The sequence below is a fragment of the Barbus barbus genome (genome assembly GCF_936440315.1).
Source record: "Barbus barbus genome assembly, chromosome: 31".
In the NCBI taxonomy this organism is placed as follows: domain Eukaryota; kingdom Metazoa; phylum Chordata; class Actinopteri; order Cypriniformes; family Cyprinidae; genus Barbus; species Barbus barbus.
Window position 1 is genome coordinate 2,650,247 of NC_136759.1, and position 27,609 is coordinate 2,677,855.

Here is a 27,609-nt window from a genome sequence, read left to right on the forward strand (position 1 = left end):
TGTGTGTGTGTGTGTGTGTGTCTGTGTGTGTGTGTGTGTGTCTGTGTGTGTGTGTGTATTTTTCCCAAGTAAAATAGTTTTTGTAATTTTCAAGTAAAATAGTTTTTCGACGTCAGATTCAGGCTCATTATCGTTTACTAAAATTAAAAACAAAAGCAATACTTAAAATATCTAATAAACATTAACTGGATTAAAATAATATAAAAAAACAATCTTATTTTATTTCACTTTCATTTAAAGTTGAAGTACTAACATAAAACTAAATAAAAACAAATTATATAGACATTAAAAGATAAAATGAAAAATGAGGAAAAACAACTAAATTAATAAAACTTAAAAATTGCAATATAGTTTTAAAGAAGTTAATGTTTAAGAAACGTATATTCTAGCATAAATTCTATTCTATCAAAGAAGACAAACAAACCCAAGACAAACATGACAATTCTTTTATTTTTGTGGTTTTATGAGACGATACATGTTGAAAACGGTCGAGCTGACAGGAATCAGACATGCGCTAGAAACACTCTGTACTCCACAGACGAGAAAGAATCATTGGTTTCATTTTGCGTGTCTAAAAGTTTAATAAAAGCACTTTAAAGCCTCGCAATTAAAGACTAAATCCACACCGTCAACATCCGTCCCTGCGGAGCTTACAGCAGAATGAACGAGTCCCGCAGGGCCGCCGCTAAATGAAACTGAGATCAGGGAACAGAGGAAGGCCCACGGATTTACAGCGAGACGCTGCTGGAGCCGGTCACCCAGAGAACATCATGTCATCTGAAGAAATATGCAACACAATTATATCACTGGAAACGTCAAGCGCTTTTGTTGGCTGATGAAACATCAACAGACCACTTTCATCTACATCTTCATCTATAATAAAGACTTGACAAAATTTCATGTGATGACTTGGCGTCTCTTGAAAATGTCTTCCAAAATTTCTAGATGATTTCGTTTATTTCAAAAATTCAAACATTTCTCATAATGACTTGAGATGTATGTAATAATGACTTGGGTTTTCATACAATTTCTAATATTTCTCTTAATAATGACTTGGAAAAATTCACGTAATGGATTGTCATGTAATGTTTTCCGTAAAAAAAAAAAAAAAAGTCTCATAATTGTTAAAAAAAATTAATTCTCATAGTGACTTGAGAAAAATTAGCTAATAATGACTTCATTTCTCATAAAAATTCAAGACACTCATAATAGTGACTTTTTTTATAAAAACTCAAACATTTCTCATACCAACTTGAGGAAAAATTAATATAGTAATGACTTAGGTTCTCGTACAAATTCTAATATTTTAAAACTTTCCCATAATAATGACGAGTTTAATGTAATGAACTAGTTTCTTGTAAAAATTTAAATAATTCACATAATAATGACGAGACAAATTCATGTAATGACTTGGTTTCTCATGAAAATTTAAAACTTTCTAATAATAATGACTTAAGAAATTGCATGAAATTACTTAGTTTTCCATAAAAATTCCAAAATTTCTCATAAGTTATAATAATGACTTGCATGTAATGACTTGGTTTTTCATAAAAATTCTAATATTTCTCACAGTGACTTGAGAAATTAATGTAGTAATGACTTAGGTTCTCATAAAAATTCAAATATTTCAAAACTTTTCTATAATAATGACTATGTAATAACGATTACATTTTTCATAAAAACTCAAATATTTCTCATAATAATGACTTGAGAAAGTTTCATGTAATAATGACATTTAAATTTTAGAATTTCATGTAGTAAAGACTTTTCTCATTTTATCAAACATTAAAATATTTCTCATAATGACTTGAGAAAAAAAAATCATGTAGTAATGCCTTCGTTACTCAAAAATAAACTCAATTATGAGAAAGCTTCTCAGTATGACTCAGCTTAGCCATTATTGGGATAAATTCTCTAATGAGATGCATTTTGCAAAATCATGACTTCCAGAATCATATTTTTAAAGAGGAAACCAGCTTCTATAGTGGTTAAATGAGTTTATTTGTCAAATTAATGCATAGAAAATGAAAAATGTCATACCTTAACATAGGATTTTTATCTAATTTAAACAATGTTTCTTTTCATTTGGGGAGAAATGAATGTGTTTTTATGAGAGTCACTCAGAGAAGAAAGAGAATATGAAAAAGCCACATACAACAGCATGGTCACAGATATAAAAAGACAGACAGTTCTTTAAATAAATAACACTGGCTTGGATCAGATTAGTGAGGGATCCGCCCCTTCAGGGAGCTCTGACGTCTGATTGGTCTCAGAGAGCAAAAGCCTCATTAATATTCATCTACATTCCATTGGTGAGTTCCGTGTGACTTCACTGGACACAATAACATCTAAACCATAAAAATAAAACTGAAACAGAGAAGCTACATGATATCAGTCTCCCAACACTGCACAGAAAACAAAAAAAAAAGATGTGTGTGTGTCTTGTGTTATTAATAGGGTTTTTGATGCATGACCTGTAGCTATACGTCTGAATGGCGTACAGTGTGTGTGTGTGTGTGTGTGTGTGTGTGTGTTTATCGCGGCGGTCTGGACTGACACACACAGTCACATCTCTCATGATGCTGCAGGTAAATCTCCTCCAGAACCCAGTGAGCTCGTGTTTTCTTCTTGTAGAAACTCGGACCTGGAGAAAACTTCAGCACCTGACAACATACACACACACATATGAAATATTAAAAGAGAAATTTAGTCAATTTTGCTATTAACTACAACAACTAAACGCAAGAGACAAATAAATTTAGCATTTGTTTTTTAACTATAACCAATTTAACCAAATAAATTAAAAAACATGCAACTATAACTAAACGTAAAAAAAAAAAAAAAAAAAAAAAAAAAAAGTCAGGAAATTCTTTTGCTCAAGTATAATAAATGTACAGTTTTGTTCTTTAACAATTAAATGTAAACAAAATCTGCACATTTTGTTGCTTAAATATAACAAAGAACAAAACTTGCTTTGGTTTTCTTTTTTGCATTTATTTAACAATTAAACAAATCAAATAACTTCAACATTTTTTTGTTGCTTTTACAACTAAATAAAATGTCACGACTTTTTAAATGTGAAAAATTAATTCAGTGAAATTTAACTTAATTTAACTAAAAATAAATTCTTTACAGACAATGTAAAAACAGTCAGTAAATTAACTAAATTAGATCTAAAATCTAATTTAACTCATTTTATTCTTTAAGAATTAAACCAAAATCAAATTCACCTAATTTTTTAAACTAATAAATGTAAAAATTTAAATTCAGCAAATTTGGTTCAGTTAAAATTATACATGTTAAAAATTCATTAAGATAATAAAATTAAGAAAAATATAAATAAAGATCAAGAAATAAAAACAAAAAAATAACCTTGCTTATACACAACGAAACTTAAATGTAAGGCTCTGGGTTCTATTGCAAGTTGTATCAACAGTAATAAAAATAATAATAATAATAATAATACTAATATATATATATATATATAACAATAAACAAAAACCTCAGCAAACATTATAATACTCGTACTTAAAAGTAAAGTAATACTCGTACTTTGACTGTGTTTTCATTCCAAAATAAACTGAAGAGTAAGTCCAAAGTGATTTTCTGTGTTAATGAATATTAAGCAGCAGATGCTGTTTGTAGAATTAAAGCCAGAACGTTCCATAAGAATGACTGTAACAGTTTATTACAATATTTATCCCTTATCAAAATAACCAAAGCTGCAGGTGTGTCTGGAGCCACAGTGATATTTGTTTGTTTGATCAGGGCAGAAAATAAAAGAGATTTATCAGTTGATTTGTTTACCAATCGATATCCGTCCTTGACCTCTAGATGTGTCGTATGTTCTGTACCGAAGCTCACATTTGTGTGTGTGTGTTTCTCTCACATTAGTCAGCACTGACAGCCGCAGCCAATCACGTTTAGCAGGTGTTGCCGTGGGTAACACTCTGTTATTCTACACTACAGCAGCACAATGACAGCTCTGTGACAGCTGTCAATCACTCTGCAGCTGCCCGGGTCATGCTGATGTCACATCTTTATATGCAACTACAACTCCCAGAATGCATCAGACATTCCATGAGGCTTCACTCCAATTATTAACACTAGATTGGGTCAGACTGGGTTCAGGTTTGTGTGTCTTCAGTTAATGGTGTTAATACAGTAAAGCAGAGTGTAGATGAATGCACACAGAGCTGGAGATGTGCAGCAGATATTATTCGGCTGTCAACAAATTGTTCAAAACATTCATTGTTCCTGCACCGCTACTGAATCTACAGCACCACAGCAACTGAAATGATGTTTTATATGAGTTATGAGTCATGTGACCAGCACAAAATAATAAAAACACAGTAAACAGCACAGACTCTATTGCGCTGATCTCACTGGAGTCACAGGACAACAAACACAGAGCTGAAGGAGTCACGAACAACAACTACCTGATCAAATCAGAGAGACTTCATACCATATCATCTTACACATGTAAATTAATGACTAATGAGGAGTGTGCAACTTTTCATATGATCAGCCTTTTGCTGTTAAAACAATTTATTATTTTTTATAAATGTTTCGTAATACTTTTTGAACATGCATACACCAGCCACTGGAAAAAAAAAATAATTAATTCAACATTATTTTGTGGCATAAATTACTACCAAAAATAAATGATAATAATAATATTTTCTAGTTTTAAGAATTCATATTTCTGTAACACTTAACAAAAGGGTTCCATTTGTTAACATTAGTTATCATATAGTAATAATTAAAAATACTTTAAATGTTTAAAATATAACCATGTTAAACATTTGAAATATCAGTTATATATTATATGATATATCAACCTTGAGAGTCTGAAAACACTAAATAACCAACCTACACTGAACATAGTAAAAAATGAAGAAAAAATAACTAAACTAAAAGAACAAGTTTAAAATGAAATAGATATAAAACCTATATTCCTGTAGTGTCCTACACAGAGGAGGAGAATTCCTTTATTGTCCTATTAATTAAACCTGAGGAGGTGTGTGCGTTTGTTTTATTATTTTAAGGACATTAAAAAACAGGGGAAAGAAGAGACAGACAGACAGACAGCACACTTTACAGCTGTCATCAGCTCAGATAAAAGTGTGTGTGTGTGTGTCGATGGATTTCATGTGTCATTTGCTGATAATCTCACAGAAAAACAAGTGTCACAACGGAACAGAGGAAAACAGCAGCAGACAGAGACAAGTAAAAATAAAGTGTGTGTGCGAGAGAGAGCGAGAGCTATAGGATAATGGAAAGCGAATGGATGGAGAGATACACAAAGTACAGCATGTGTGTGTGTTTGGAGCTGATAAGCAGAGAGAGGAACACACACTTCACTCGCTCAAACCCCACAGGAAAAACAAACAGAATTCACCATTCCATGTCTACATAAGATGCTGTGCATAGCAGTATATACACACACACACAAATACTCACAACTTCAACATTTCATGCTGAAACGCCGACTCGTTTTCACTGAAATCACTCATTTTGAGTTGCTAGAGCAACATCCAATTCCTGAACGAGCTGATTCTTTTCAGTGAATCGCTTCACAAATAACACTAAATGATTCGCATCAGACTGATCTCAGTGCAGTGATTCTTAGTCGAGTCATGCAAAATAAGCCAAGCGGTTTATCCCCATTGATCGCCTGAAACAAGCAAGTTACTAATTCCAAATTTAGTATTGATTACTGTCAAAAAAAATCTGATTTTATACATTTTATCCATATGTCCACATATGTCACTGTTTGTACAGGCTAGGTGATTTAATGTAAATACAAATGGATAAAAAATATTGTTACTTAAATATTAAAAAATTAAATATCAAAATTGTTTTAGCTATCAATCATACCATTTCACATGTTCATTTAGTGTAAATAAAGTAAAAAATTAAAAATGAATGAAAAACTACAGACATTTTTTTAAAAAGGCAAAACCAAAATTACTATAACTTAAGTAAAAAAAAAAAAAAAATTCTAATATATATTTTTTAATTTATATATATATATATATATATATATATATATATATATTTTTTTTTTTTTTTTTTTTTATAAATAAAAATGAAACATGCACAACAAATTACCATAACGTAACTATAGCAAAGTGAAAAAGGAAAATCTAAAAATTTAAATTGAACTCGAAATATGAACAAAAACTACTGTATTAATGATACTAAAATAACACTGTTTTGCTAACAAAGTAAAACATTTGCTCATCTGCAGATCACTATATATTAAATGTCTGCATAAATCTTGACTAATGCTGGTTAGAATAAATAATACACATGGTTTATCGATCAGTGCTTTTTGTACTATTACTCAAGGAGTACTAGTGCTTTTACTAGAGTATTATTTTATTAGGGTATCAAATACCTGAGTACTTGAATTGTGTATTTTATCAACCACTGGACTCAACCAATGGAGTGAGTCTGGGGGCGGGACTATCTGTCCGACTGACCAATGGCAGACAGAGGGAGGGTTTGGAAACCTGTTTGTAAACAGTCATTCATCAAAGTGCATTGTGGGATACCTCGTGTAGTTTCTTGACGGTTTTTCCGGAGCTGCAGCTGCAGGAGTTCCAGTTGTCGGTGCCGCAGGCGCAGTTTCCGCCACAGCGCTGCACCAGAAGGCATCGTGGGAAAAACACGGCATTGGTCACCTTCAGCTCCTCACGGAGATTCACCGAGAAATTGCGTGGAGTGCAGCTGTACTGCTTCACGTCGTCATAGAGACGGTCGAGATCAACTGAGAGGGAAAGAGAGCGAGACGGATGGGTTTACTACAACCATAGTCAACATCAAACTACATCCTGATCCCAGTAAAAACAAGCAGACATATAAACCCTAACAAGCACACCCTCCATTGGCAAAGTCATTTAAACCTACAATGTTTCAACTTTATCAGGGCCGCAAGATCAGTGTGTGTGTGTGTGTACTTTGTGAAGAACATTCCAGTGTGTTGTTTTGAAAAAATTCTCTCACTTATGACTCACATAATCACAATCTGTTCTGGATGGACAGAGAGGAAGGGAGGTATAAATGAAGAGACGGGAGGAAATCACCACCGTCTGCCTCATAAAAACTCTGTGTGTGTGTGAGAGACTCACGCTTGTGTTTGCGGTCGTTGTGGAAAGTTCGTGGTCTGTAGTAGTGTGTGCGCGTGTAGAGCTGCTCCAGGTCTTCCTGCCAGGTGAAGGGGTTCATGTGTCTCAGAAGCTCCTCCACCGTGCTGACGCTGGCGATGTCGTTGTCCAGAGCGACCGCAGACAGCGGCGTGTCCGTCCCAGAAACCTCCCTGAAATCCTACAGACACACACACACTGTAAAATCCCACTTTCCTGCAACACATCCGCTCTGTATACGCCAGAGCAGCGGGAACATTCTGCTAAACATCTCCATTTGGGGTTTACTGAAGAAACAATGTCAAAACTGCTTCTCAGACACTAAAATTCAATTAAAAAGACCATGTTTCATCATCTAGAAGTGTGTGATACTTACTGACATCACTGTAACTGCTTCCCAGTTGGTCAGAGACGCGAGAGGTGAGCTGTCCTGAAAAACGGGCAGAGACTTCAAACTTTTGTTGTCAGTTTCATACATTTTTCACAGGAATTTATGTATTCTACATCAGCGGCGAGGGAAATCTGGGAAAGTCGTGACTGGAAACACTCCTGACACGCAGCAGCAATCAGCAACACAAACACCATCGCTCAGATGAGAATCATCACTCAGGATGTCAACGGCTGAGGAGGCGGAGCTACAGACATCACAGCGCTGACATTTAAACCTGGCCGTAAACAACAGGTCAACATTACACCACCATCAGGAGACCCGAATTAACAAGACCATCAATCCACCTCCACTGTTATACAGCAATAACGAGGAAAGAGAGATGGACAGAATATAGACAGTGTGTTTAGAACAGCATTGCTTATTGTATATTGCAACTATCATTGGTATAAAAACAGTGGGTATATATATATATATATATATATATATATATATATATATATATGTGTGTGTGTGTGTGTGTGTGTGTGTGTGTATATAATATACACACACACACATATATATATATATATATATATATATATATATATATATACATATATATATATATATATATATATATATATATATATATATATATATATATATATATATATATATATAGAAAACTAAAAATGAAAAACAAAACAGTTACTAATGAAACTGTTGCTGAAAATAAAACAAATGAAGAAATTTAAATGCAAAACCATGAAGACTGACATGTTCCCTGTTTTTCCCTGCAGTTTACTTTAAAACCTCCATGTGCTCTGAAAATACACTTCCTTGTGCTGCAACTCTCGTTACATAAATCTGCTCCTGCGGCAATGCAAACAATAGAAGGAGGTCAGAGGTCGCAGGCGGTCTGTTATGATGATGTTTCCCATCAGAGATCACGTCTCTACGGCCTCTGATGTCTCACACACACACACACAGCTCGTGTCCTACAGAAACGTCCGGAGCAGAACAGGAATGTGTAAATGTCAGGAATACCGCAGATTCAGGGAATTACACATGACGGATCCGACCGAACAAACTGCCACCCCTGAACCTGAAGTCCAGCAGCTGCAGGGTTCAACCATGTGACTCGTTTACCTGCTAAACATCTTCCTGGTCTTACTGTGCAGGATTCAGTGCATGCGGTTTTGAAAGAAAAATAATCTTTCATCAAAATAGAATAACTTGCTCTACCTCTGAAACTACGTCTCTGCTGACATGACCATGGCTAAGCAGGAGGAGAAAATTATATTATAGCAGAAAATGAATGAAATGCTATTATTGGGACTAATAATGCACAATTATAGAGCATCACAAGAATAAATTACATTTTAAAATAGGAAAGTTATTTTAAATTGTAATTATATTTCACAATATTACTGTATTTAGTGTATTTTTGACCAAATAAATGCAGCCTTGGTAAGAGACTGTTCAGAAACAATGTTACCAACCACACTAATTCACATGCAACTTATAATCACACATATCATTTCTCTACAATAAACCACATAAAATTCATGCTGCATATTCAGTCTCACTCAGAAATGTGTTAACATATTATTCATCACTTAATTTAAATATTTAACTTTACATGAACTTTAGGTTAGATAATCAAGTTAAATAACACTTTAAAACAGCAGAATGATGTGTGCGAAGTTGATTTGGGAATTATGACATGGATTTTTCTCTAAAATTATCCTAATTTAGGTCAACAAGCCTTCAGCAGAATACAAATAAACTAATATAAAATAAAACCCATCATGCATCATTAGTTTATGACAATGAACATCAAAGACGCCAATCTTAAAAACATTCAAGGAGAATTCTCTAATTATAGTTAAAGACCTTGAACAAAAAGGCACAATTATGATCTACAAACAAAGAGAAGCTGAACAAACATCACCGTTGGAAACTGGACCATATTATACAAGAACATGAAACAATGCTTACAGAAGGTCTATGAAACAAACATCATCTTCCTGAAGAGAAACTCTCCACATCTGTTTGTGCCATTAACAGACACCAACAGCCTTAAAGGAGTAGTTCACTCAAAAATATAAATTTGCTAAAAAAGTCCTCAAACTCAGGTCATCCAAGATGTAGAGGAGTTTGTTTCTTCATCAGATTTGGAGAAATGTTGCGTTGCATTGCATCAGTGTCTCAGCAAGGATGCTCTGCGCTCTTGCTTCCGGCTAAAATACTAGTCCATAACTCATAATAACACTTCCTCCAGTGAAAAAAAGCCCATCTCCTGTTGTTTCTCACATCAAATCCCACCCACATATTTTGTTTAGAGCCGTTTTGGCTTGTAAACGGTGCTTGATTTGTGCAGATTTCTCTCCTGATTCAGACCAGAACACTTTTTCACTGGAGGAAGCAATATTATTGATTTATGGAAGCAACGGTTTGAAGTTAAAACGTCTTGATGGATTTGTTTCAGTTTTTGTCTTCTCAAGATATTAACTGATGGACTGGAGTGGTGTGGATTATTGTGATGTTTTTATCAGCTGTTTGGACTCTCATTCTGACGGCACCCATTCACTGCAGAGCATCCATTGCTGAGCAAGTCATGCATTGACACATTTCTCCAAATCTGATGATGAAACAAACTCATCTACATCTTTGATGGCCTGAGGGTGAGAACATTTTAGACATGTTTTTAGCCAGAGGTCATCAAGTTTGGTCCTGGAGGGCTGGTGTCCTGCAGAGTTTAGCTCCGACCCTAATCAAACACACCTGAAGCAGCTAATCAAGGTCTTACTAGGTATACTTGAAACGTCCAGGCAGGTGTGTTGAGGCAAGTATGAGCTAAACTCTGCAGGACACCGGCCCTCCAGGATCAAGTTTGATGACCCCTGTTTTTAGCTGTCATTTCTCATTATAGAGCTTCTCCATGTATATGCGATAAAGACACAGAACTAAGCTCAGACAACTCAATTAAGACAGGGTGGATGTTTCTGCATTACATCAGTGTTTTTACACACTCACACGTTCACTTCAGTCTCACTGTCTCTCAATTCTTGTACTGTCGCTCACACCTCTCTGTCTTATTCTGGCTCAGAAACAAATGTCTTAAGCCACACTTTTGTAAATTAAACTGAGGTAAAAAAGCATTTCAGGTAAGAAGCTGTTACTTTAAGAAACTGCATAGCAACACCTTGGCAACCATCCACAGCTCCTCAACATTGCCAGTTTTGCACACAACCCAGTTAAAATGCTTAAAATAAGTTTCATCACATTTATGTTCAGCGCAGGTCTCCGTTTTCATTCCCAGTATGAGCTCTAATGGAAAGGTACAAATTTACAGTTTTACACTCACAGAAAACATATTGCATATTTATGCTAGCAGCTAGCACCAGATTATCGCCGTTTTGCCCTGCGTGGAGAAAAAAAGCCACGAGTAGGTGTAAAGCAGGATGGCTTTAGTCCCAATAAATGTTGTCAAATATTTCTCACACCATCTGCTATCGTTCCACCATCCAATTGCATCCGCTTTTCAGCGCGTGCACAACAGCTACAGCAAATAAACCTGATATGAAACAAACAGTTCTTGTTCTAGACCAACTATTCTTTTTACCTGATTTTATCTGTGTGTGTAATATTTTATATCACTTTTGGGGTTAAGATGTGTTCTCATCTGCTCACCAAGGCAGCATTTATGTAATCAAAACTACAATAAAAACAGCAATATTGTGAAATATTATTATAATGTCAAATAACTGTTTTCTGTGTGAATATATTGTAAAATATAATTTATTTCTGTGATCAAAGCTGTATTTTCAGCATCATTACTCCAGTCTTCAGTGTCACATGATCTTCAGAAATCATAATAATATGCTGATTTACTGCTCAAGAAACATTTCTGATTATTATCAATGTTAAAAACTGCTGAATATTTTTGTGGAAACTGATGCATTTTATTTTTCAGGATTCTTTGATGAATGGAAAGTTCAAAAGAACAGCATTTATTAGAAATATAAATCTTTTGTAACATTATAAATGTCTTTTCTGACACTTTTGATTGACACAATTTAATGCATCCTTGCTGAACAAAAGTATTAATTTCTTTAAAAAAAATAATCAGCCATGATGCAAACAGCATTGAAACTCACCAGCAGTGAATAGCAGATTTTGAATCCTGGTTTTGCTACGAAGTAATCATCCGATTTGAAGGTGATTTTGATGAGGTTTGTTTTGGATGTGATCCGTGATGGAGCTCTTTGACCGCACCAGCGGCCCCAGATGATGGTGCTGGTTTCAGAAATATCCTCCACTTCCACATAATCATACCTGCAACATACAAAGCTGTCAGTACATCACCTGCACAGGTGAAGCATAAACACCTGATCAAGCAGATCTGCAGGGCTTTAAAAATGCATGGTTTCTGTTCCTCAAATACATTTGATTAGATAAAAATTCATATGATTATAATATCTGTAGTGATTTGGCTATCACAATTACAATTTAGTTTTATTTATATGCTACTATAGTATATATTAGTATTTTGAATTAGCTGTTATTTGCATATTTTCAGTTCGGTTTTAATTTTACTTTAAGTTTTAGCAATTTTGTTGTGTGGTTTTGTAAGTTTTATTAGCTTTCATTTATTTTTATTAGTTTGTTGCCAATACAACATTTCTAATTTATTCTAATTAAAGTTCTTCATCTAATTTTATTTATATTTTCTATTATTTCAGCTTTATATAAATACACACAGGATACATACAGTAACACACAAAACCATGATCAGCAATGCACAGTGTTGGGGAGTAACTAGTTACATGTAACGGAATTACAAAATGAAAGTAATTAGTTACAGTTACTAAGAAAAAAATGTGTAATTAAATTACAGTTACTTAGGAAAACGTTAAAGATTACAAAGGGTTACATCAGATTTTTCTCACACATACAGATTTAATTGATTTCTTTTATAAATTGAAATAGTACACACCAATGTTTCAGAAGTTTATACTGTAACATGCTTATCCGATAACTCTTATATTTCCTATATGGGTTTATGTATGCGCTTTATTATTTTTTTGCACCTGGGGAGCAGTTGGGGGTTCGGTTCTTGCTCAAGGGTCTCACCTCAGTCACGGTATTGAAGGTGGAAGAGAGCACTTGTTATTCACTCCAAAATCAAAATGGCTTGATAATTGAGACTGTTTAGCTTTTTGGGGGATTAAAAAAAGGGCTTTTTATAATTTTAAAAATTTTATCATTGTAGGGTGGTTGTGTCCACACACTGCCAAGACACATTTATATGCAAATGAAGATACTTGCCATCCAATGTCTCCTTTAAAGTTAAAATATTATAATCTTAATTCAAGTGATGAAGGATTTTGAAAGTCTGACAGTAATCAGTGTTGAGAACTACTGTAAGGTTAACCCTGTCTGCTTTACATGTTTGAAAGTCATTAACAGTTGAAAACATTAGGAATTTAGAAAAGTAATCAAAGTAATCAGTTACATTACTTTAATAAAGTAATTGAAAATTTACACTAATTACATTTTAAGTAGGATAACTTGTAATCTGTAACCTATTACATTTACAAAGTAACCTTCCCACACTGGCAATGCAGTAATTGGTAATCTGATGTGACATCATGCTTTTATCTATAACATATTATTCGATTTTACACAGAAAAATAATACATTAAGTTTCTTTTTTTTTGTCCTTGTTTCACTTCTTGCCTCTTTCTCATCCTATAAATTCACTTCATCTCTCATCTGTGGTTTTTCCTGCTGTATTTTTAGTCTCGAGGGTCTAAATAAAGTATCAGATTCACGGTAAAACCTCGAACCTCAAGGACAAACCCGTAACCTGAGTCTCACCCCACACACACTCGCTCTGATTGGCTTTCTGCTCATTAAATATTCATATCATGTTTTAACTCTTCAGGCCTTTATTTCTAGTCCAGAAATACAGAATGAGAACCACAGGAATCTGAGAACCACACCTGTTATTCTCTCCCACGTGTTACAACATGATTTAAGCATGTAGGACATGCGCCTGGAGGTCCTGGATCAACGTTCCTATGAATTAATCAGATGTATAGCTATGTAAAGGGCTTTAGGTTTAGATGCTTGTTAAACTGTTAAACGTTTACCATATAGACCAACCCAACGAGTCAAAATTACACTTTTTGATCCATTATTCATGAATGCTTCGATGCAAAGCACCATCTGTCTCTCTGCCTCTGCTTAAAACCTGTAAACAAATCTAATTCATTACTCATGAAATCTGAAGCTCCACCCTCACCTGAAAGCACCATTCTCCATCTCAGCTTAACTTTTAAATGGATCAAAATCATTATTCATGAACTCATCCACCCTAAAGCTCCACCCTCACCTGCAGACTCCATTCTCCTCCTCCACTTAACACATTTACATAGACCTAATTCATTATTCATGAACTCATCCACCCTCACCTGCAGACTCCATTCTCCTCCTCCACTTAACTCATTTACATAGACCTAATTAATTATTCATGAACTCATCCACCCTAAAGTTCCACCCTCACCTGCAGACTCCATTCTCCTCCTCCACTTAACACATTTACATAGACCTAATTCATTATTCATGAACTCATCCACCCTAAAGTTCCACCCTCACCTGCAGACTCCATTCTCCTCCTCCACTTAACACATTTACATAGACCTAATTCATTATTCATGAACTCATCCACCCTAAAGTTCCACCCTCACCTGCAGACTCCATTCTCCTCCTCCACTTAACACATTTACATAGACCTAATTCATTATTCATGAACTCATCCACCCTAAAGCTCCACCCTCACCTGCAGACTCCATTCTCCTCCTCCACTTAACACATTTACATAGACCTAATTCATTATTCATGAACTCATCCACCCTCACCTGCAGACTCCATTCTCCTCCTCCACTTAACTCATTTACATAGACCTAATTAATTATTCATGAACTCATCCACCCTAAAGTTCCACCCTCACCTGCAGACTCCATTCTCCTCCTCCACTTAACACATTTACATAGACCTAATTCATTATTCATGAACTCATCCACCCTAAAGTTCCACCCTCACCTGCAGACTCCATTCTCCTCCTCCACTTAACACATTTACATAGACCTAATTCATTATTCATGAACTCATCCACCCTAAAGTTCCACCCTCACCTGCAGACTCCATTCTCCTCCTCCACTTAACACATTTACATAGACATAATTCATTATTCATGAACTCATCCACCCTAAAGTTCCACCCTCACCTGCAGACTCCATTCTCCTCCTCCACTTAACACATTTACATAGACATAATTCATTATTCATGAACTCATCCACCCTAAAGCTCCGCCCTCACCTGCAGACTCCATTCTCCTCCTCCACTTAACACATTTACATAGACCTAATTCATTATTCATGAACTCATCCATTTTCAAGCTCCGCCCTCACCTGAAAACTGCATTCTCTGCCTCCACTTAAACTCTTAAATAGATCTAATTTATTATTCACGTACTTAACATTCCTAAGCTCCACCTTCACCTGAAAACATTTGTCGTCCACTGAAAACCCTTAAATAGATTTAATTCATTATTCATGTACTCATCCATTCTTAAGCTCCGCCCTCACCTGCAGACTCCACTCTCTGCCTCCTCCAGTCCAAACTGAGCATCGAATTCCAGCAGGATGCGCGTGTTGGGCGGCGAGAGCAGTTTCCATGACAACAGCAGGTTGCGGGGGTAAGAGCTGGGGAAGCGCGGGCTCTGGACATGACCTCCGCTCTTGACCATTATGACCTCTTCCTTCCGGTACAAGTCTGTGAGGTGATTGCTGTCTGTTACTGGTCACAACTTGGACAGGTTAGTGCGTTTACTCTCGGAGACAAACAAACAAACACATATATACACAAATACAACACATACACAGGTTAGAATCCGTTTCATTTCAGTTCAGTTCAGAAACAGCATAAATTCAGAATTCTCTTAAAAATAGACCTGTTTACTTCTAATTCTTTTGAGGAAACAAATGAAGACAATTTTGAAACAAATCCATTTGCTGTGGATGTAAAGTGCTTTAACTTTATATCCACAGCAAATGAGTTCCATTCAAAATTGTCTTCATTTAAAGAACTTAAGTCACTTCTAGTACCGTTAAGGAAGTAAAGTGAATTTACTTCTGATGCTCTTTGTGAAGTGATCTTAATTCATTTTTGATTTCCCTCAGGAAATTAACCCAATTCACTTTTCTCCCTCTCTCTTTTTTTTTTTAGAAAAAGAACAAGTCATTTTAGATTCTATTCAGATCCAAAGTAAACTAAATTCACTTCTAATTCTCTTTACAAAATAAAAGACTTCTAATTCTGTTCAGTAACTGATGTTTATTTATTTCTGATGCTCTTTGGGAAATGATCTGGATTCACTTCCGATTCTATTACAGAAAACAACCTTAGTTCAACTTATAATTCACTTCAGGAAAAGAGCTAAAGAAAAATTAACTTCACATGCTTCTGAATCTTATTATAATAAGAACTTGATGAAATTCTAATTGTTCATGACGTGACGTGAATTTACATCTGATGCGCTTTCTGAAGTGACCCAAATTCACTTCTGATTCGCTCCCAAAAAAATAACCAAATTCATTTCTAAATCTCTTCAGGAAAAGAATAAGTCTCTTTTGATTCTCTTCAGAAAAAAAGAGCTGAATTCTTTTTGAATTCTGTTCAGGAAGTGAAGTGAGTTTACACACATTCTTTTGGGAAGTGATCTGAACTGACTCCTGATTCGCTTAAAAAAAAAAATCACTTTTGATTCTTTTGGGGGAAGAACATGAATCACTTGATTCACTTCAGAAAAGTGAACAGAATTAACATCTGATTATAAAGAAATAACCGGAAATCCCTTCTGATTCTCTTCAGCACAAACTATTAGTCAATTCATTATTAGAATTTGAGCTTAATATCTGAACTGATTTCACTGAAATGGACCACAGAATCTCCGACAGATCACAAACACACACAAACATGAGCAACACAAGAGAAGCAAGACAGAAATGGTGACAGGTCGATAGAAAAAGACAAGACATGCTTTTAGCCCACAAAAGTAAAATATTAAAAATAGCAGATGTTATGCAACAGGAAAACAAAGATCATTCAGTGTGACAGTTCATGAAACTTTAAATCAGACCAATGAGCACATCTGATGGCTGTAAAGAAAACAAAAGAATTCATGGTTCGCTAAACGAAAGTGACGACATGGATGGTGACCTGATATGAAGTCAAAATGATGCAGCCATGATGATTTTTTCATTTCCAAAAGCTCCTTGACTCAAGGACCACCATTCTCACACACACACACACACACACACACACACACACACAGATTACTGATCCATGCATGCAGCAAACACTTGATTATGGCTATACTGCAGGAACAGGGCCACCATCCATCACCATGACAACCTGCTGACCAATGAGCTTTTAAATGAACTTAATACACAGGAATAAGGCCGGTGTAGCTCTCTCACACACACACACACACACACACACACACTACTCGCTTATGTCACTTCTACAAGTGTGGTACTGACAGACAGTCTAGCAGCTTTGAGTTTAACAGCCTCATTTACACAATCTCACACACACCGTACTTCTTTAACACCAATTTGCTTCAACTTTCTAACAACAAATACACACTGTACATACACACTCATCACAAACACACACAGTTCTAAAAGCTCTTAAAGTTTGGTGTGTTAAAATATGAGCTGTCATCTGTTATTGAGAAGAGCTAAATACATCAGATGAAATGTTCATGACAGGCATCAGGACAGAAGAAAGTAGGTTATATTTCAAAAAGTAGAGAGCTGCCTCACTGTCTACTGAATACAGTACACACTTCTAAGACAAGATCCCAACAGAAAGAGAACCTCATGAATGATTTAAACGTGTTACTTAGCAATTAACAATAATCTGATAAGAATAAAAATATACAGCACACACAAATTAGGTGAAAGGTCCATTTTTTACTTGGTTTTATCATTAGTATCTGGATTAAGTATACATTTAATTAGGTACATTTTTAATTCAATTTAATGTGTTAATCATCATGTTCTGCTCAAGTATATTTAATTAGGTAATACGGTCATTTTTCATTTGATTTAATTTATTTTATCATTAATTCTGGTATTAAGTGAACTACAAGTATGTTTAATAAGGTAATATAGGTCATGTTTAACTTGATTTAATTTGTTTTATCATTAAGTTCTGGTGTTAAATTACAAGTAAATTTATGTAATATGGTCAATATTTAACTTGTTATATCAGTAAATTATCTGGAATTAGGTCAACTACAAGTACGTTTAATTAGTTACTGTAATATGGTCAATTTTCAGTTACATTTCATTAGTTATCTTTACGTTCTTTTAAGTTTATTTACAATTTAAGCAATATGGCTCATTTTTAACGATTTGATTTGTTTGATTTGTTTAATTACAAGTATATTTAATTAGGTTATATGGTCAATTTTTTACTTGATTTATTTTGATTTCTCATTCAGGTCTGGTATTAAGTACATTACAAGTATTTTTAATATAGTTAATTTTTAACTAGATTTATTTTGTTTTATCATTCAGTTCTTGTATTAAGTAAATTACAAGTATATATTATAATCTCTCTAGCATTTGTCTGCTCCATGTTAAGACCGTTAACTAAAAACTATCCAAAAACAATTCAGTTAATTGAAATGTAGGTGAAACTTTAATATATTTTTTTATAATTTTAAAAATATATACATATTCAATTAAAAACTTAAATGAAAATTAAATGCATTAGCATTGGCAACTAACTGAAATAAGTTTAAATCATAAATGTAAAAAAAATTAATAAATTAAACCCAATTAGTAATATTTAAAAAACTAATAAAAAAAAGCTAATTTGAAATGTTAATAATGTACATATATTATTAAAATAATGCTCTATGCCATCCAGGATGGATTGCTTTTACTGAGCTTGTTGCAGTTCAAAACTGTGCCTTAGAATTGAGTCAAAAGAATTTAGCCCGTGATAAATGAGCCAGAAGTCAGAATAAATAATAGATTGATCTCATTATACAACATCAAAAGATGTGTGCAGCATTGAAGTGTTTTGAACAGACATACTTCTCTATCGCTGAAGAGCGACATGCATTGAATAATGCCTGCCTCTGTGTGTGTGTTTGTGTCTGGCTCACAATGAAGGTCATCCTGGTCAAGAACCACCCACTTAGACAGGAAGAAACTGTCTGATTGACATATAAAGCTATCAGTTACAGTTCATTTTGTTTTAATTTGCCTTTTAGGCTCAAGTTTATCAGAAATTGTTGATACCACACTAATTTACACTACCAGGCAAAGGTTTTTGAACAGTTTTTTGTTTTTAAAAAGTCTCTTCTGCTCACCAAGCCTGCATTTATTTGATCCAAAATACAGCAAAATTAAACATTTTGAAAATATTTTTACTATTTACACTAACCATTTTCAATTTGAATGCATTTTAAAATGTAATTTATAAAACGGATGGTTCCGGTCCTTGATTCTCTGCTTCGCATCATGCCTAACACTCCTTAGCTGTTATAAAACCACGGCTTCACGGGGCTTATTGCTTTATTATTCCTGTGATTTCAAAGCTACATTTGTAACATCATTACTCCAGTCACATGATCCTTCAGTAATCATACTAATATTCTGATTTGCTGCTCAAAAAACATTTATTATTATTATGTTGAAAACATAATAAAAACATAAAAATAAAATATGAGTAGAATTTTTCCAGGTTCCTTTGATGAATGATGTAACATTCGACATTTCCAAGCTTTTCTCCAAGCTTTTGAGTGGTATGGTGTATGATGTTACAAAAGCTTTTTATTTCAGATAAATGCTGATCTTTGCCTCTTTCAATTCAAAGAACCCTGAAAAAAAAAAAAAGTGTTTTTTTTGGTCAAATTTTAAATATTGATAATAATAATAAAAAAAAATTTCTTGAGCAGTAAATCCGCACATTAGAATGACTTCTAAAGGATCATGTGACACTGATCACAGCAATCAATTATATTTTAAAATATATTCAAATAAAGTCATTTTAAATTTCACAACATTATCACTGCTTTTGGTGTACTTTGGATTAAATAAATGCAGGCTTGATGAGCAGAAGATAATTCTTTTAAAAAAATTCGAAATCTTACGGTTCAAAAACTTTTGACTGCTAGTGTACATAAAAATAAAACATCATAGCAACCATCAGTGGTTGTAGGAAAAACACGAGAAACAGTTCCACGACTCAAATATACTCAACAGATATCTCAACAAGAACTAAACAGTAAATCATACATTTGACCAGTTCATAACAACATTCATTTGTGTCTCGTGTTCTGTCTCGGTTTCTTTCTCTCTATATTTCAACAAAGGTACATTTCGATTTTCAGAGCTAGATGCTGAGAGTGAACAATTTTATTCTTCCATCTTGCCCAGGTCATATTTCATTCAAAAAAAATAAAAATAAAACAAATAAATACCTACCTATGCATACGTACATACTCAACTAATTACAATAAAATAAAAACATGCCTAGATCATATTTTATTCCAAAATTAGAAATAAATACAAAAATGTCAAATAAAAAATTAATACAAATAACAAAATACAAATATAAAATAAACTGAATTAAAAATAAAATATAAATTATAAAACAAAAAGAAAAAAAAAAAGAAACCATATTTTTCATAAGCAAAAAGCCATTAAAATAATGCAAAATTTCTTTTTCTCTCTATTTTCTTTACAGATAAATCCATCTGAAGACATGAAGAATTTCCTAGGACAGGAGTTCAGAAAACATGCGTTTCTATTGACAGCTAGAGGTCAGAGGTCAAACACGGGCATATGACTCATCAGTGCATGTGTGTGTTACCCCGCTGTCAGACAGCTTCAGCTGAACTTAGAGGCATCGAAACACGACACACTCAGACTCCCACCCTGAGGACGTGTGTGTGTGTGTGTGTGTGTGTGTATGCGAGTCCATCTATTTGTAGTTTCTCTCACCTCGCGTGCTGCTCTGTGCTTGAGTGAGAGATCATGCTGAAACTGTTACACAGTTGGAACCCAGAGCAGAATCTATTTCTGGACATCTAGAGCCACACAAAATACACTTTATATCAGCACACTCGCCTCAGTTTATTAGTGCACTAATATTCTATTGGAACGCATGTTCTCATATCCATAGCAACCAAATGTTCCACCAGGATTTATTGTGAAGAAGTTGAATAACATCATTAACAGACTCCTGTATTTGCTGTCATGCCTGCATTATCAGCCAATTCTGTTTAAATATGATTATTTTGATATATTTTATGATTTACCAACATATTGAAAAATCCTGTGTTAATGCTGCATAAATAAAATTAATTCATGAATAAATATTTTGCATAAAATGAATAAAATTCTACATTAAAAATCAGCTAAAACTATTTAGTTGCATCATTTCTCATTTTAATATGATGTATCAGAATTATTGCAACTGTAAAAAAAAAAAATATATATATACACACAAACTACTAAACATGAGACAAACAACAAAATGACTAAAAATTAGATATTGCATAAAATACATAATATTGCATACAAATACATATACTTGTCTGTACGCATTTTATTCATTCAAATGATATATATTTTGCAAAGAAAGTGAGGCCTATTTATTTATTATTCAGTAAATTTAAAAAAAAAAATTCTACTGACATTACTTCCCCCAAATTCTCATTACTATAATGCATTCAAATTGATGAGAGGAGAGGAGAGGAGAGGAGAGGGGGAAGAGAAGAAGATTAGTATTGATTTCACCAAACCACAAATTTAGGCAATAAATCAAGCCACACCCTTATTTAATTTCAAGTACATAATTATTTTGCTGTTCAGAAATCCGTTTACTTTTTAAAATAACCTATTTGATTGTACCGAGTTTGATTTTGGAATAATACTGTAATATTTGAGCTACTGTAAACAATATTCTCTGATTGATTGACTTTGAATCACTTTGCAGAATGTTTTTTTTTTCTGCATTATTTATGTTCCTGGGAGAATTTGGGAAAGGAAAGAGTTTAAGCAGCTGATTATATTCCTTACAAGGCGTTGATGCTGAACAGTACAAACATATTACTGCACAAATAAAAACTCACAGGAAACAAGCCTTCAGTGCACAGAACACGCTCAACACAGATAATTAAGCGTTTCTGTGTGCATTTCATTATTTTGTATCCCTGATCAGATTCTTCTTAATATGAGGAGTGTGTAGACAACACACACACACACTCAACGCGTCACTCGTGAGAAAGTAAACCAATTAGTGCTCGACTGCAGTGTCATGAAAGCCAGCTCTTATTAACACACACGCTGGATACCGAATACACCTCCACCCCTTGTGCTTTACTCACATGGCATTTGACTTCAAACAAATCAAACAAAGTTTGCTACCTGAGCAACTGCCATTTCTCCTTGCTAAGCAACCCATGCTATAACTCGGACAAATAACAACAGTTTTATTTATTTCCCCCAAATTTCATTTGTACTTTTTCCCCAAATTCTGTTTTCTATATTGTTTTAATTTTTCTGGATTTTCTTGATGTACTGTACTGTATATGAACAAAAACAATTTTTTATTTCTATGAATTTATAAAACTTTCATCATTTAATACAGTTGTAACAATATTAGAAAACAATTGTTTTATTTAATTTTGTTTTATTTTTTTTACTAATTCCATTATATTTTTTTCAGAAATTCTATTTTTCTAGATTCTCTATTTCCTATTTTATATAATTGTATAACTAAAAACTGTGATAATTTAATTAAAAACTTTAGCAATGCAATTTTTTGTAAAGTCAATTTTTACGTTTACTACATATTTATATCTAAGGTTATTTAATTAATGGTTTTATACAAATATTATCGCCAAAACCTGTGGTTAAAAAATTTAAATTCTAATTAAAACTTTACTAATAATTTTTATTTATAGGATTAGATATCTATGAACAGTATTTTTGTTTTTTAGATTCTGCATTTTACGGTGTAAAACAAATTAATTTATAAAAAAACAAAACATGGGTAATCCAATAAGTTAATTAATAATTTAACAATTTTAACAACGATACGGCCCCATGATATCTGCATTATGTTTTTACAATTTTTTATTTTTCTGGCTTCTGCGTTTTAAAATTTAATATAAATTTATCATCAAAAAGTGTGGTAATCACGTGAAAATATATTATAAAAATATATATTTGTTTTATATATATATATATATATATAAAAAAAAAAAAACACTCTTCACAATAAAACATTGCATTTTTTTTTTTTTTGTCAAATAAAGTGCCGAAGCAGACACCTGGGAATATTTAGAGAAAATGGAAATTTGCAAAACATTGTGAATGACAGGCAATCAAATTCTGCAGTGCTTAGAGTATTCAATCTATTTTTCTCTAATTAACTTGTGCACTTTCAAAAACATTGTTTCTAGAATAGGAAGTTGTTTGCATGCTATAAAATCACAGATATAAAGGGAATAAGAGATGTGTCATCATACAGACATGCAACTCACAGATGTGTGATTTCATGAGGGAAACACTGAGCTAATGGAGATGAAACACCCAGTGCTGAAACATGCCCACCCTGAGAGACACACACACACGTCAAATGACTTAATCACACAGATCTGAGACTGAGGGCTCTGTCATTTGGTCTGTCAAGGTTTATATCTACTTTTACAGTCATGGATTCCTCCATCTCACACACACACAGTGAATAACTGGAGCCTGATGCGTTTTCGCTTTGAAACGATGAAAGAATGTGGACTAGCAGACAGCTGTGTGTGAGATACAGACAGAAATATGCCGAGTAAAGACGCATCCTCCTGTCTGCATGTAAAAATGACACACGACTAAACGGAAACACCTTCAAACATTTAAGTTAAAGACTCTTTTTTTTGTTCATATACTTATACAAAATCAGACCACCTGCAACACACACACACACACACACACACACACAATGCAACAGGAACAATAATTCCTTCCACAATTCCAGAAGTGGGTGTGTGTGTATTGTGGGGAATCCCACACCAGATTCCTCATCACTGATGGCTGGGTGTGAACCAGGACACCCTGCGACTCACTGCCCTAAAATAACTATATTTCAGCTGTTTTACCACACGCGCACACACACACACACAGCTCAACAATTCTGTCACAGATGCTCAAACACAACAGCCACATCATACACACACACACACACACACACACCTGTGCAAGGATAGCTGACATGTCAAACTGTGTCAATTGTTTCAAGTAAAACTATTTAATCTTTCAATTTTTTATTCATGCAAATAATTATGCATGCAATTTTAAGGTAAAAATGTCAAACAACAACAAAATTACTACAATTTTAACTAAAATTAAAAATGTTAAAAAAATCTCAATGGTAAAACCCAGATTACATGCCACTTTTAAGCTCTCATTAATTAAGAGCAGGGTTATTGCAGCTAAAACTAAACCTAAAAAGTTAAATAAAAAACACGATTTATTTTGGCTAGTTGCCAAGGCAACATTTCTCAAAAAGAAAAAACTGTGGACATTTAAAACACAACAAAATCACTAAATTGTGACTCAGATTATTTATATTTAGATTATTGTAACTCTCGTGTTACTAAAATAAAACCGATTCAGATATATCACATATAATATATTTTGAATAATTTATAGTTCATTTAAATAGTCTTGCAGTGCAAAAAGTGAAATATTAAAAGTATAAACTACAAATTATGCACTGCAAGACTATTTAAACGAACCATAAATTATTCTAAATAAATAAATGTTATACTCCTAATATTCCAAATAGTAAAAATCATAATGATGGAAAAATCCATGTTATTGGTCAACAACCATAATATTGCAGTAAACATTTTAACATTCAGGTGTCAGACACCTGTTGGAGAACTAACACACACACACACACACACACACACAAAGATGACCTCAAAGGTCCCCAAAGGAATCAAGCTTTTCATCACATCACATCTTAATGAGCAATGTTTACACTGCATTCAAGCTTTTCATCAGTTTATGCATTCCCTGGGAATCAAACCCATGACTTGTGTTGCTAGCATCAAACTCTACTGTTTGAGCTACAAGAGTACAGGAACAGGTTAAAGATCCTCCTACCACAGTAACTCAGTGCCGAGAAGAACAGCGCTGCTGAAATCAGGCATGTGACACGAGCAGAGACGATCAGAGAGCTGCAGACCTGTCATAACACGCTTCAGCTGATCACATCATCAACCAAAACTGAGGAACATTCATGCCTGTTCACATCCACAGTGACCACAGAAAGCATCTGCAGCACTTCCAAACGTCTGAATGCCATTCATGAGATCCCAAAATATCAAAGCAAGAGTTCTGAGCTCAACTAATGGCACTTGTCTGAAGCATTTGGCAATTAATTTTAAGTAACTGCCGTCAAAGTATTTCAGCAGACTACAAAATGCCTAAATGTCACTGCATTAGATAATAAAATACAAGTGACATTTATTGCAAACACAAACAGCACAAGCACTTTTCACAAGCAAAACACTCTGCAAACAGTCTTGCATGGTTTGAAATATCAAATAATAGTTCTGGTGTTGAATGCAATGAATGCAAAAAGCCACTTTGCGCTTGTTTGTGGTTAAACAGCTAACAAATTCTCAGAACTTCTTTACATTCTGTTATGTTTCTCTCAAAGTTATGAACAAACGTTAATAGAATGTTTAACATTAGCTGTTCTTTAATAACGTTCTCATAACATTAGCACAAAAACATCTACACCTTTATCGTGGAATGTTTTATTCCGAAGCATTTTAGTTTAATGTTTATGTAACGTTTGTCAAATGCTACTAATTGTTTCAGAACGTTCAAAAGTAACATTCCCATAATACTTTCAAAATCATACTATGGAATGTTCCCACAACCAAGAAAAATGGTTCTAAAACATGCATCATTAAAAACAATACATCATTCATGGAATGTTTTCTTATGAAGCATTTTAGTTGAAAGTTTGCAAAATGATTAAATTGAATTTTTACTTAAAACTAACAAACAAACAAAAATATTGTTTAAAACAATGCTTTGTTCACAGAATATTTTTCTTAAATATTTTAGTTGAATGTTCTTTAAATGTTGTTTCAGAACGTTCAAAGAACATTTAAAAGCGACATTCTTATTTTTGCAAGATGATAAAATGGAATGTTCCCTTAACCTTCAGACAGCCAAGAAAAATGTTTGTTTAAAACGATACTTTATGGAATGTTTTTTTTTTTTTTCTGAAACATTTTAGTTCAACGTTTATCTAACATCCTTTGCATGGTTCAGAGAACATTCAAAATGAACATTCCCATGATGTTTGCTAAATTTGACTTGTGCATAAACAAAAAAAGATTAAAACATTTCAAACACGACTTTTTCAGAGAACATTCAGGAACGGTGTGTTCATAACTTCAAGGTAACGTTAGCAAATCGTTCTTATACCACATATTGTTAGCTTAGTACTAGAACAAGTTGATAGTTAATGCGATGAACTACTACACCTGCTAGCTAGAACACCTGTGTGAACTTCATACATGCACTAAAAAGTTGCTTAATACGACAACTAGACTTCAAAAGGATGAAAAAGGAAGCTTTTGAGCTCAGTTGACACTCGCTTTGACATTTCTAAGTGTCCTAAATGACTTTTGGGGTCACCGTCTCTTCCAAACTCACCATTGCTGCGTGCGTTTGAAGTCCTCAGCGCTTTGGAGGACATCACCTGGGCCTGTGTGGCGTAATTCTCACCGCTCAGCGCCGCGATGAGGGAGCACACGAGCAGCCACATGATTTGGAACCGAACCGTCCGCTGATGCGTGATCCAGAAGCGCCACATGGACCCGGGGTTTCCACCGCTGCGCTGCCCGTCCTCAGATCCGGAGAACAGGTTCATATAAACCAAACCGCGGAATCCAAAACCTCTGACTTTATCTGCTTATGTCCCGTTTGACCCCAAGCTTATAATTCCACCAGAATACTTTCCATTCCTTGAACATTTACGGAAACCCGAGGACGCGAGAAAAGTGTCCTGGCAACAATAACGCGCGGGGTGCCGATGGATTCCCAGAGTTCACACATCAAACTCCTGCTGAAAGATCGGGTTGCTTGAGCTGCTGAGAGATGGAAGGAGAAAGAAAGGAAGCCCAGGAGGGCTGGACCCCCTTCATCCAGTCAGGACGAGGAAATAACGCCCGAGTGTTTGCGGGAATACTTTCCCTCGGTGCGTAACGCTGCCACTCTTTTCCTGTTTGTTTCGCCGCAAAGAAAGTTTTGAGTTTCCCTGAGGAGAACCAACGAACGCTGCGGCGTTACGCACGGGATTCAAGCATTCAGCAAACTGCAGGCCATGACTTGAATTCAGCGTTCAAACTCTTTCTCAGTGAATTACTATAAGAGTGTTTATCAAGTCTAATGGGAAGGAATATCATTTAATAAGTGCTTGCTTAAGGGCTTCCTCATGAACAATTGCACCTTATCAGATGAGGACATTTCCGCTCTGGGATCTGAATTATTGGAACAATAACTCACTGTATACTGCCTACTACTTGTTAGATAGTACGTGAAGATAAACATTTCAAACAGTAGTACGCTTATCACATGACCTCATCACGTGTGTTTAATTCCGCAAGTTGCTACCAATTATCAGCTCAGAATTAATTTCCATATTTTGGCCTGCAATGTTCTGTTACAGTTTAAATCTAATCATTAAAAATATTTATTAAAATGGAAAAACTATTAACTCAGAATTCATATGTTGGCCTGCAATTACAGTTAGAATGCAATATTTGTTAAAAAAAATGCCATCTCAGAATTTTCTGTTAAAGTTTGAAAGCAATATTTTTTATTTGAAAAAAAAAAGAAAAAAATATCTCATAATTAGATTCTATGTAAAATTTATTGATGCTAAAATTATACTACTGCTCATTTG

General features: G+C 34.2%; 2 protein-coding genes across 3 annotated transcripts in view; both read right to left on the reverse strand.

Annotated features, from left to right (window-relative positions):
- The window catches only part of LOC306851007 (claudin-19-like), a 564,676-nt gene that overhangs the window by 307,164 nt on the left and 229,903 nt on the right, over window positions 1–27,609 (reverse strand). The gene's annotated exons all lie outside the window — the stretch shown is intronic.
- LOC306851533 (platelet-derived growth factor D-like) lies at window positions 432–27,118 on the reverse strand. Of its 2 annotated transcripts, none has more exons than XM_079387829.1 (7): window positions 26,358–27,118; window positions 15,180–15,390; window positions 11,685–11,862; window positions 7,528–7,581; window positions 7,137–7,332; window positions 6,561–6,775; window positions 432–2,663 (listed from the first exon to the last, which is right to left on the reverse strand). In XM_079387829.1, the coding sequence occupies exons 1-7, from the start codon at window positions 26,572–26,574 to the stop codon at window positions 2,535–2,537; spliced, it is 1,200 nt and encodes a 399-aa protein (XP_079243955.1). In that variant the 5' UTR covers window positions 26,575–27,118; the 3' UTR covers window positions 432–2,534. The 2 variants fall into 2 exon arrangements, with proteins under 2 accessions (XP_079243955.1, XP_079243956.1); XM_079387830.1 differs by having other exon boundaries at window positions 433–2,663; window positions 15,180–15,366.

What these genes read in the sequence shown, in the direction of transcription:
- LOC306851533 (XM_079387829.1), bottom strand. Translation starts at nt 26,574, where the DNA reads ATGAACCTGTTCTCCGGATCTGAGGACGGGCAGCGCAGCGGTGGAAAC. An exon ending in GCAGAGAGTGGAGTCTGCAG is followed by an intron (nt 11,863 to 15,179) that starts GTGAGGGCGGAG and finishes TGTATGTTGCAG; the next exon opens with GTATGATTATGTGGAAGTGG. An exon ending in AAATCTGCTATTCACTGCTG is followed by an intron (nt 7,582 to 11,684) that starts GTGAGTTTCAAT and finishes CCCGTTTTTCAG; the next exon opens with GACAGCTCACCTCTCGCGTC.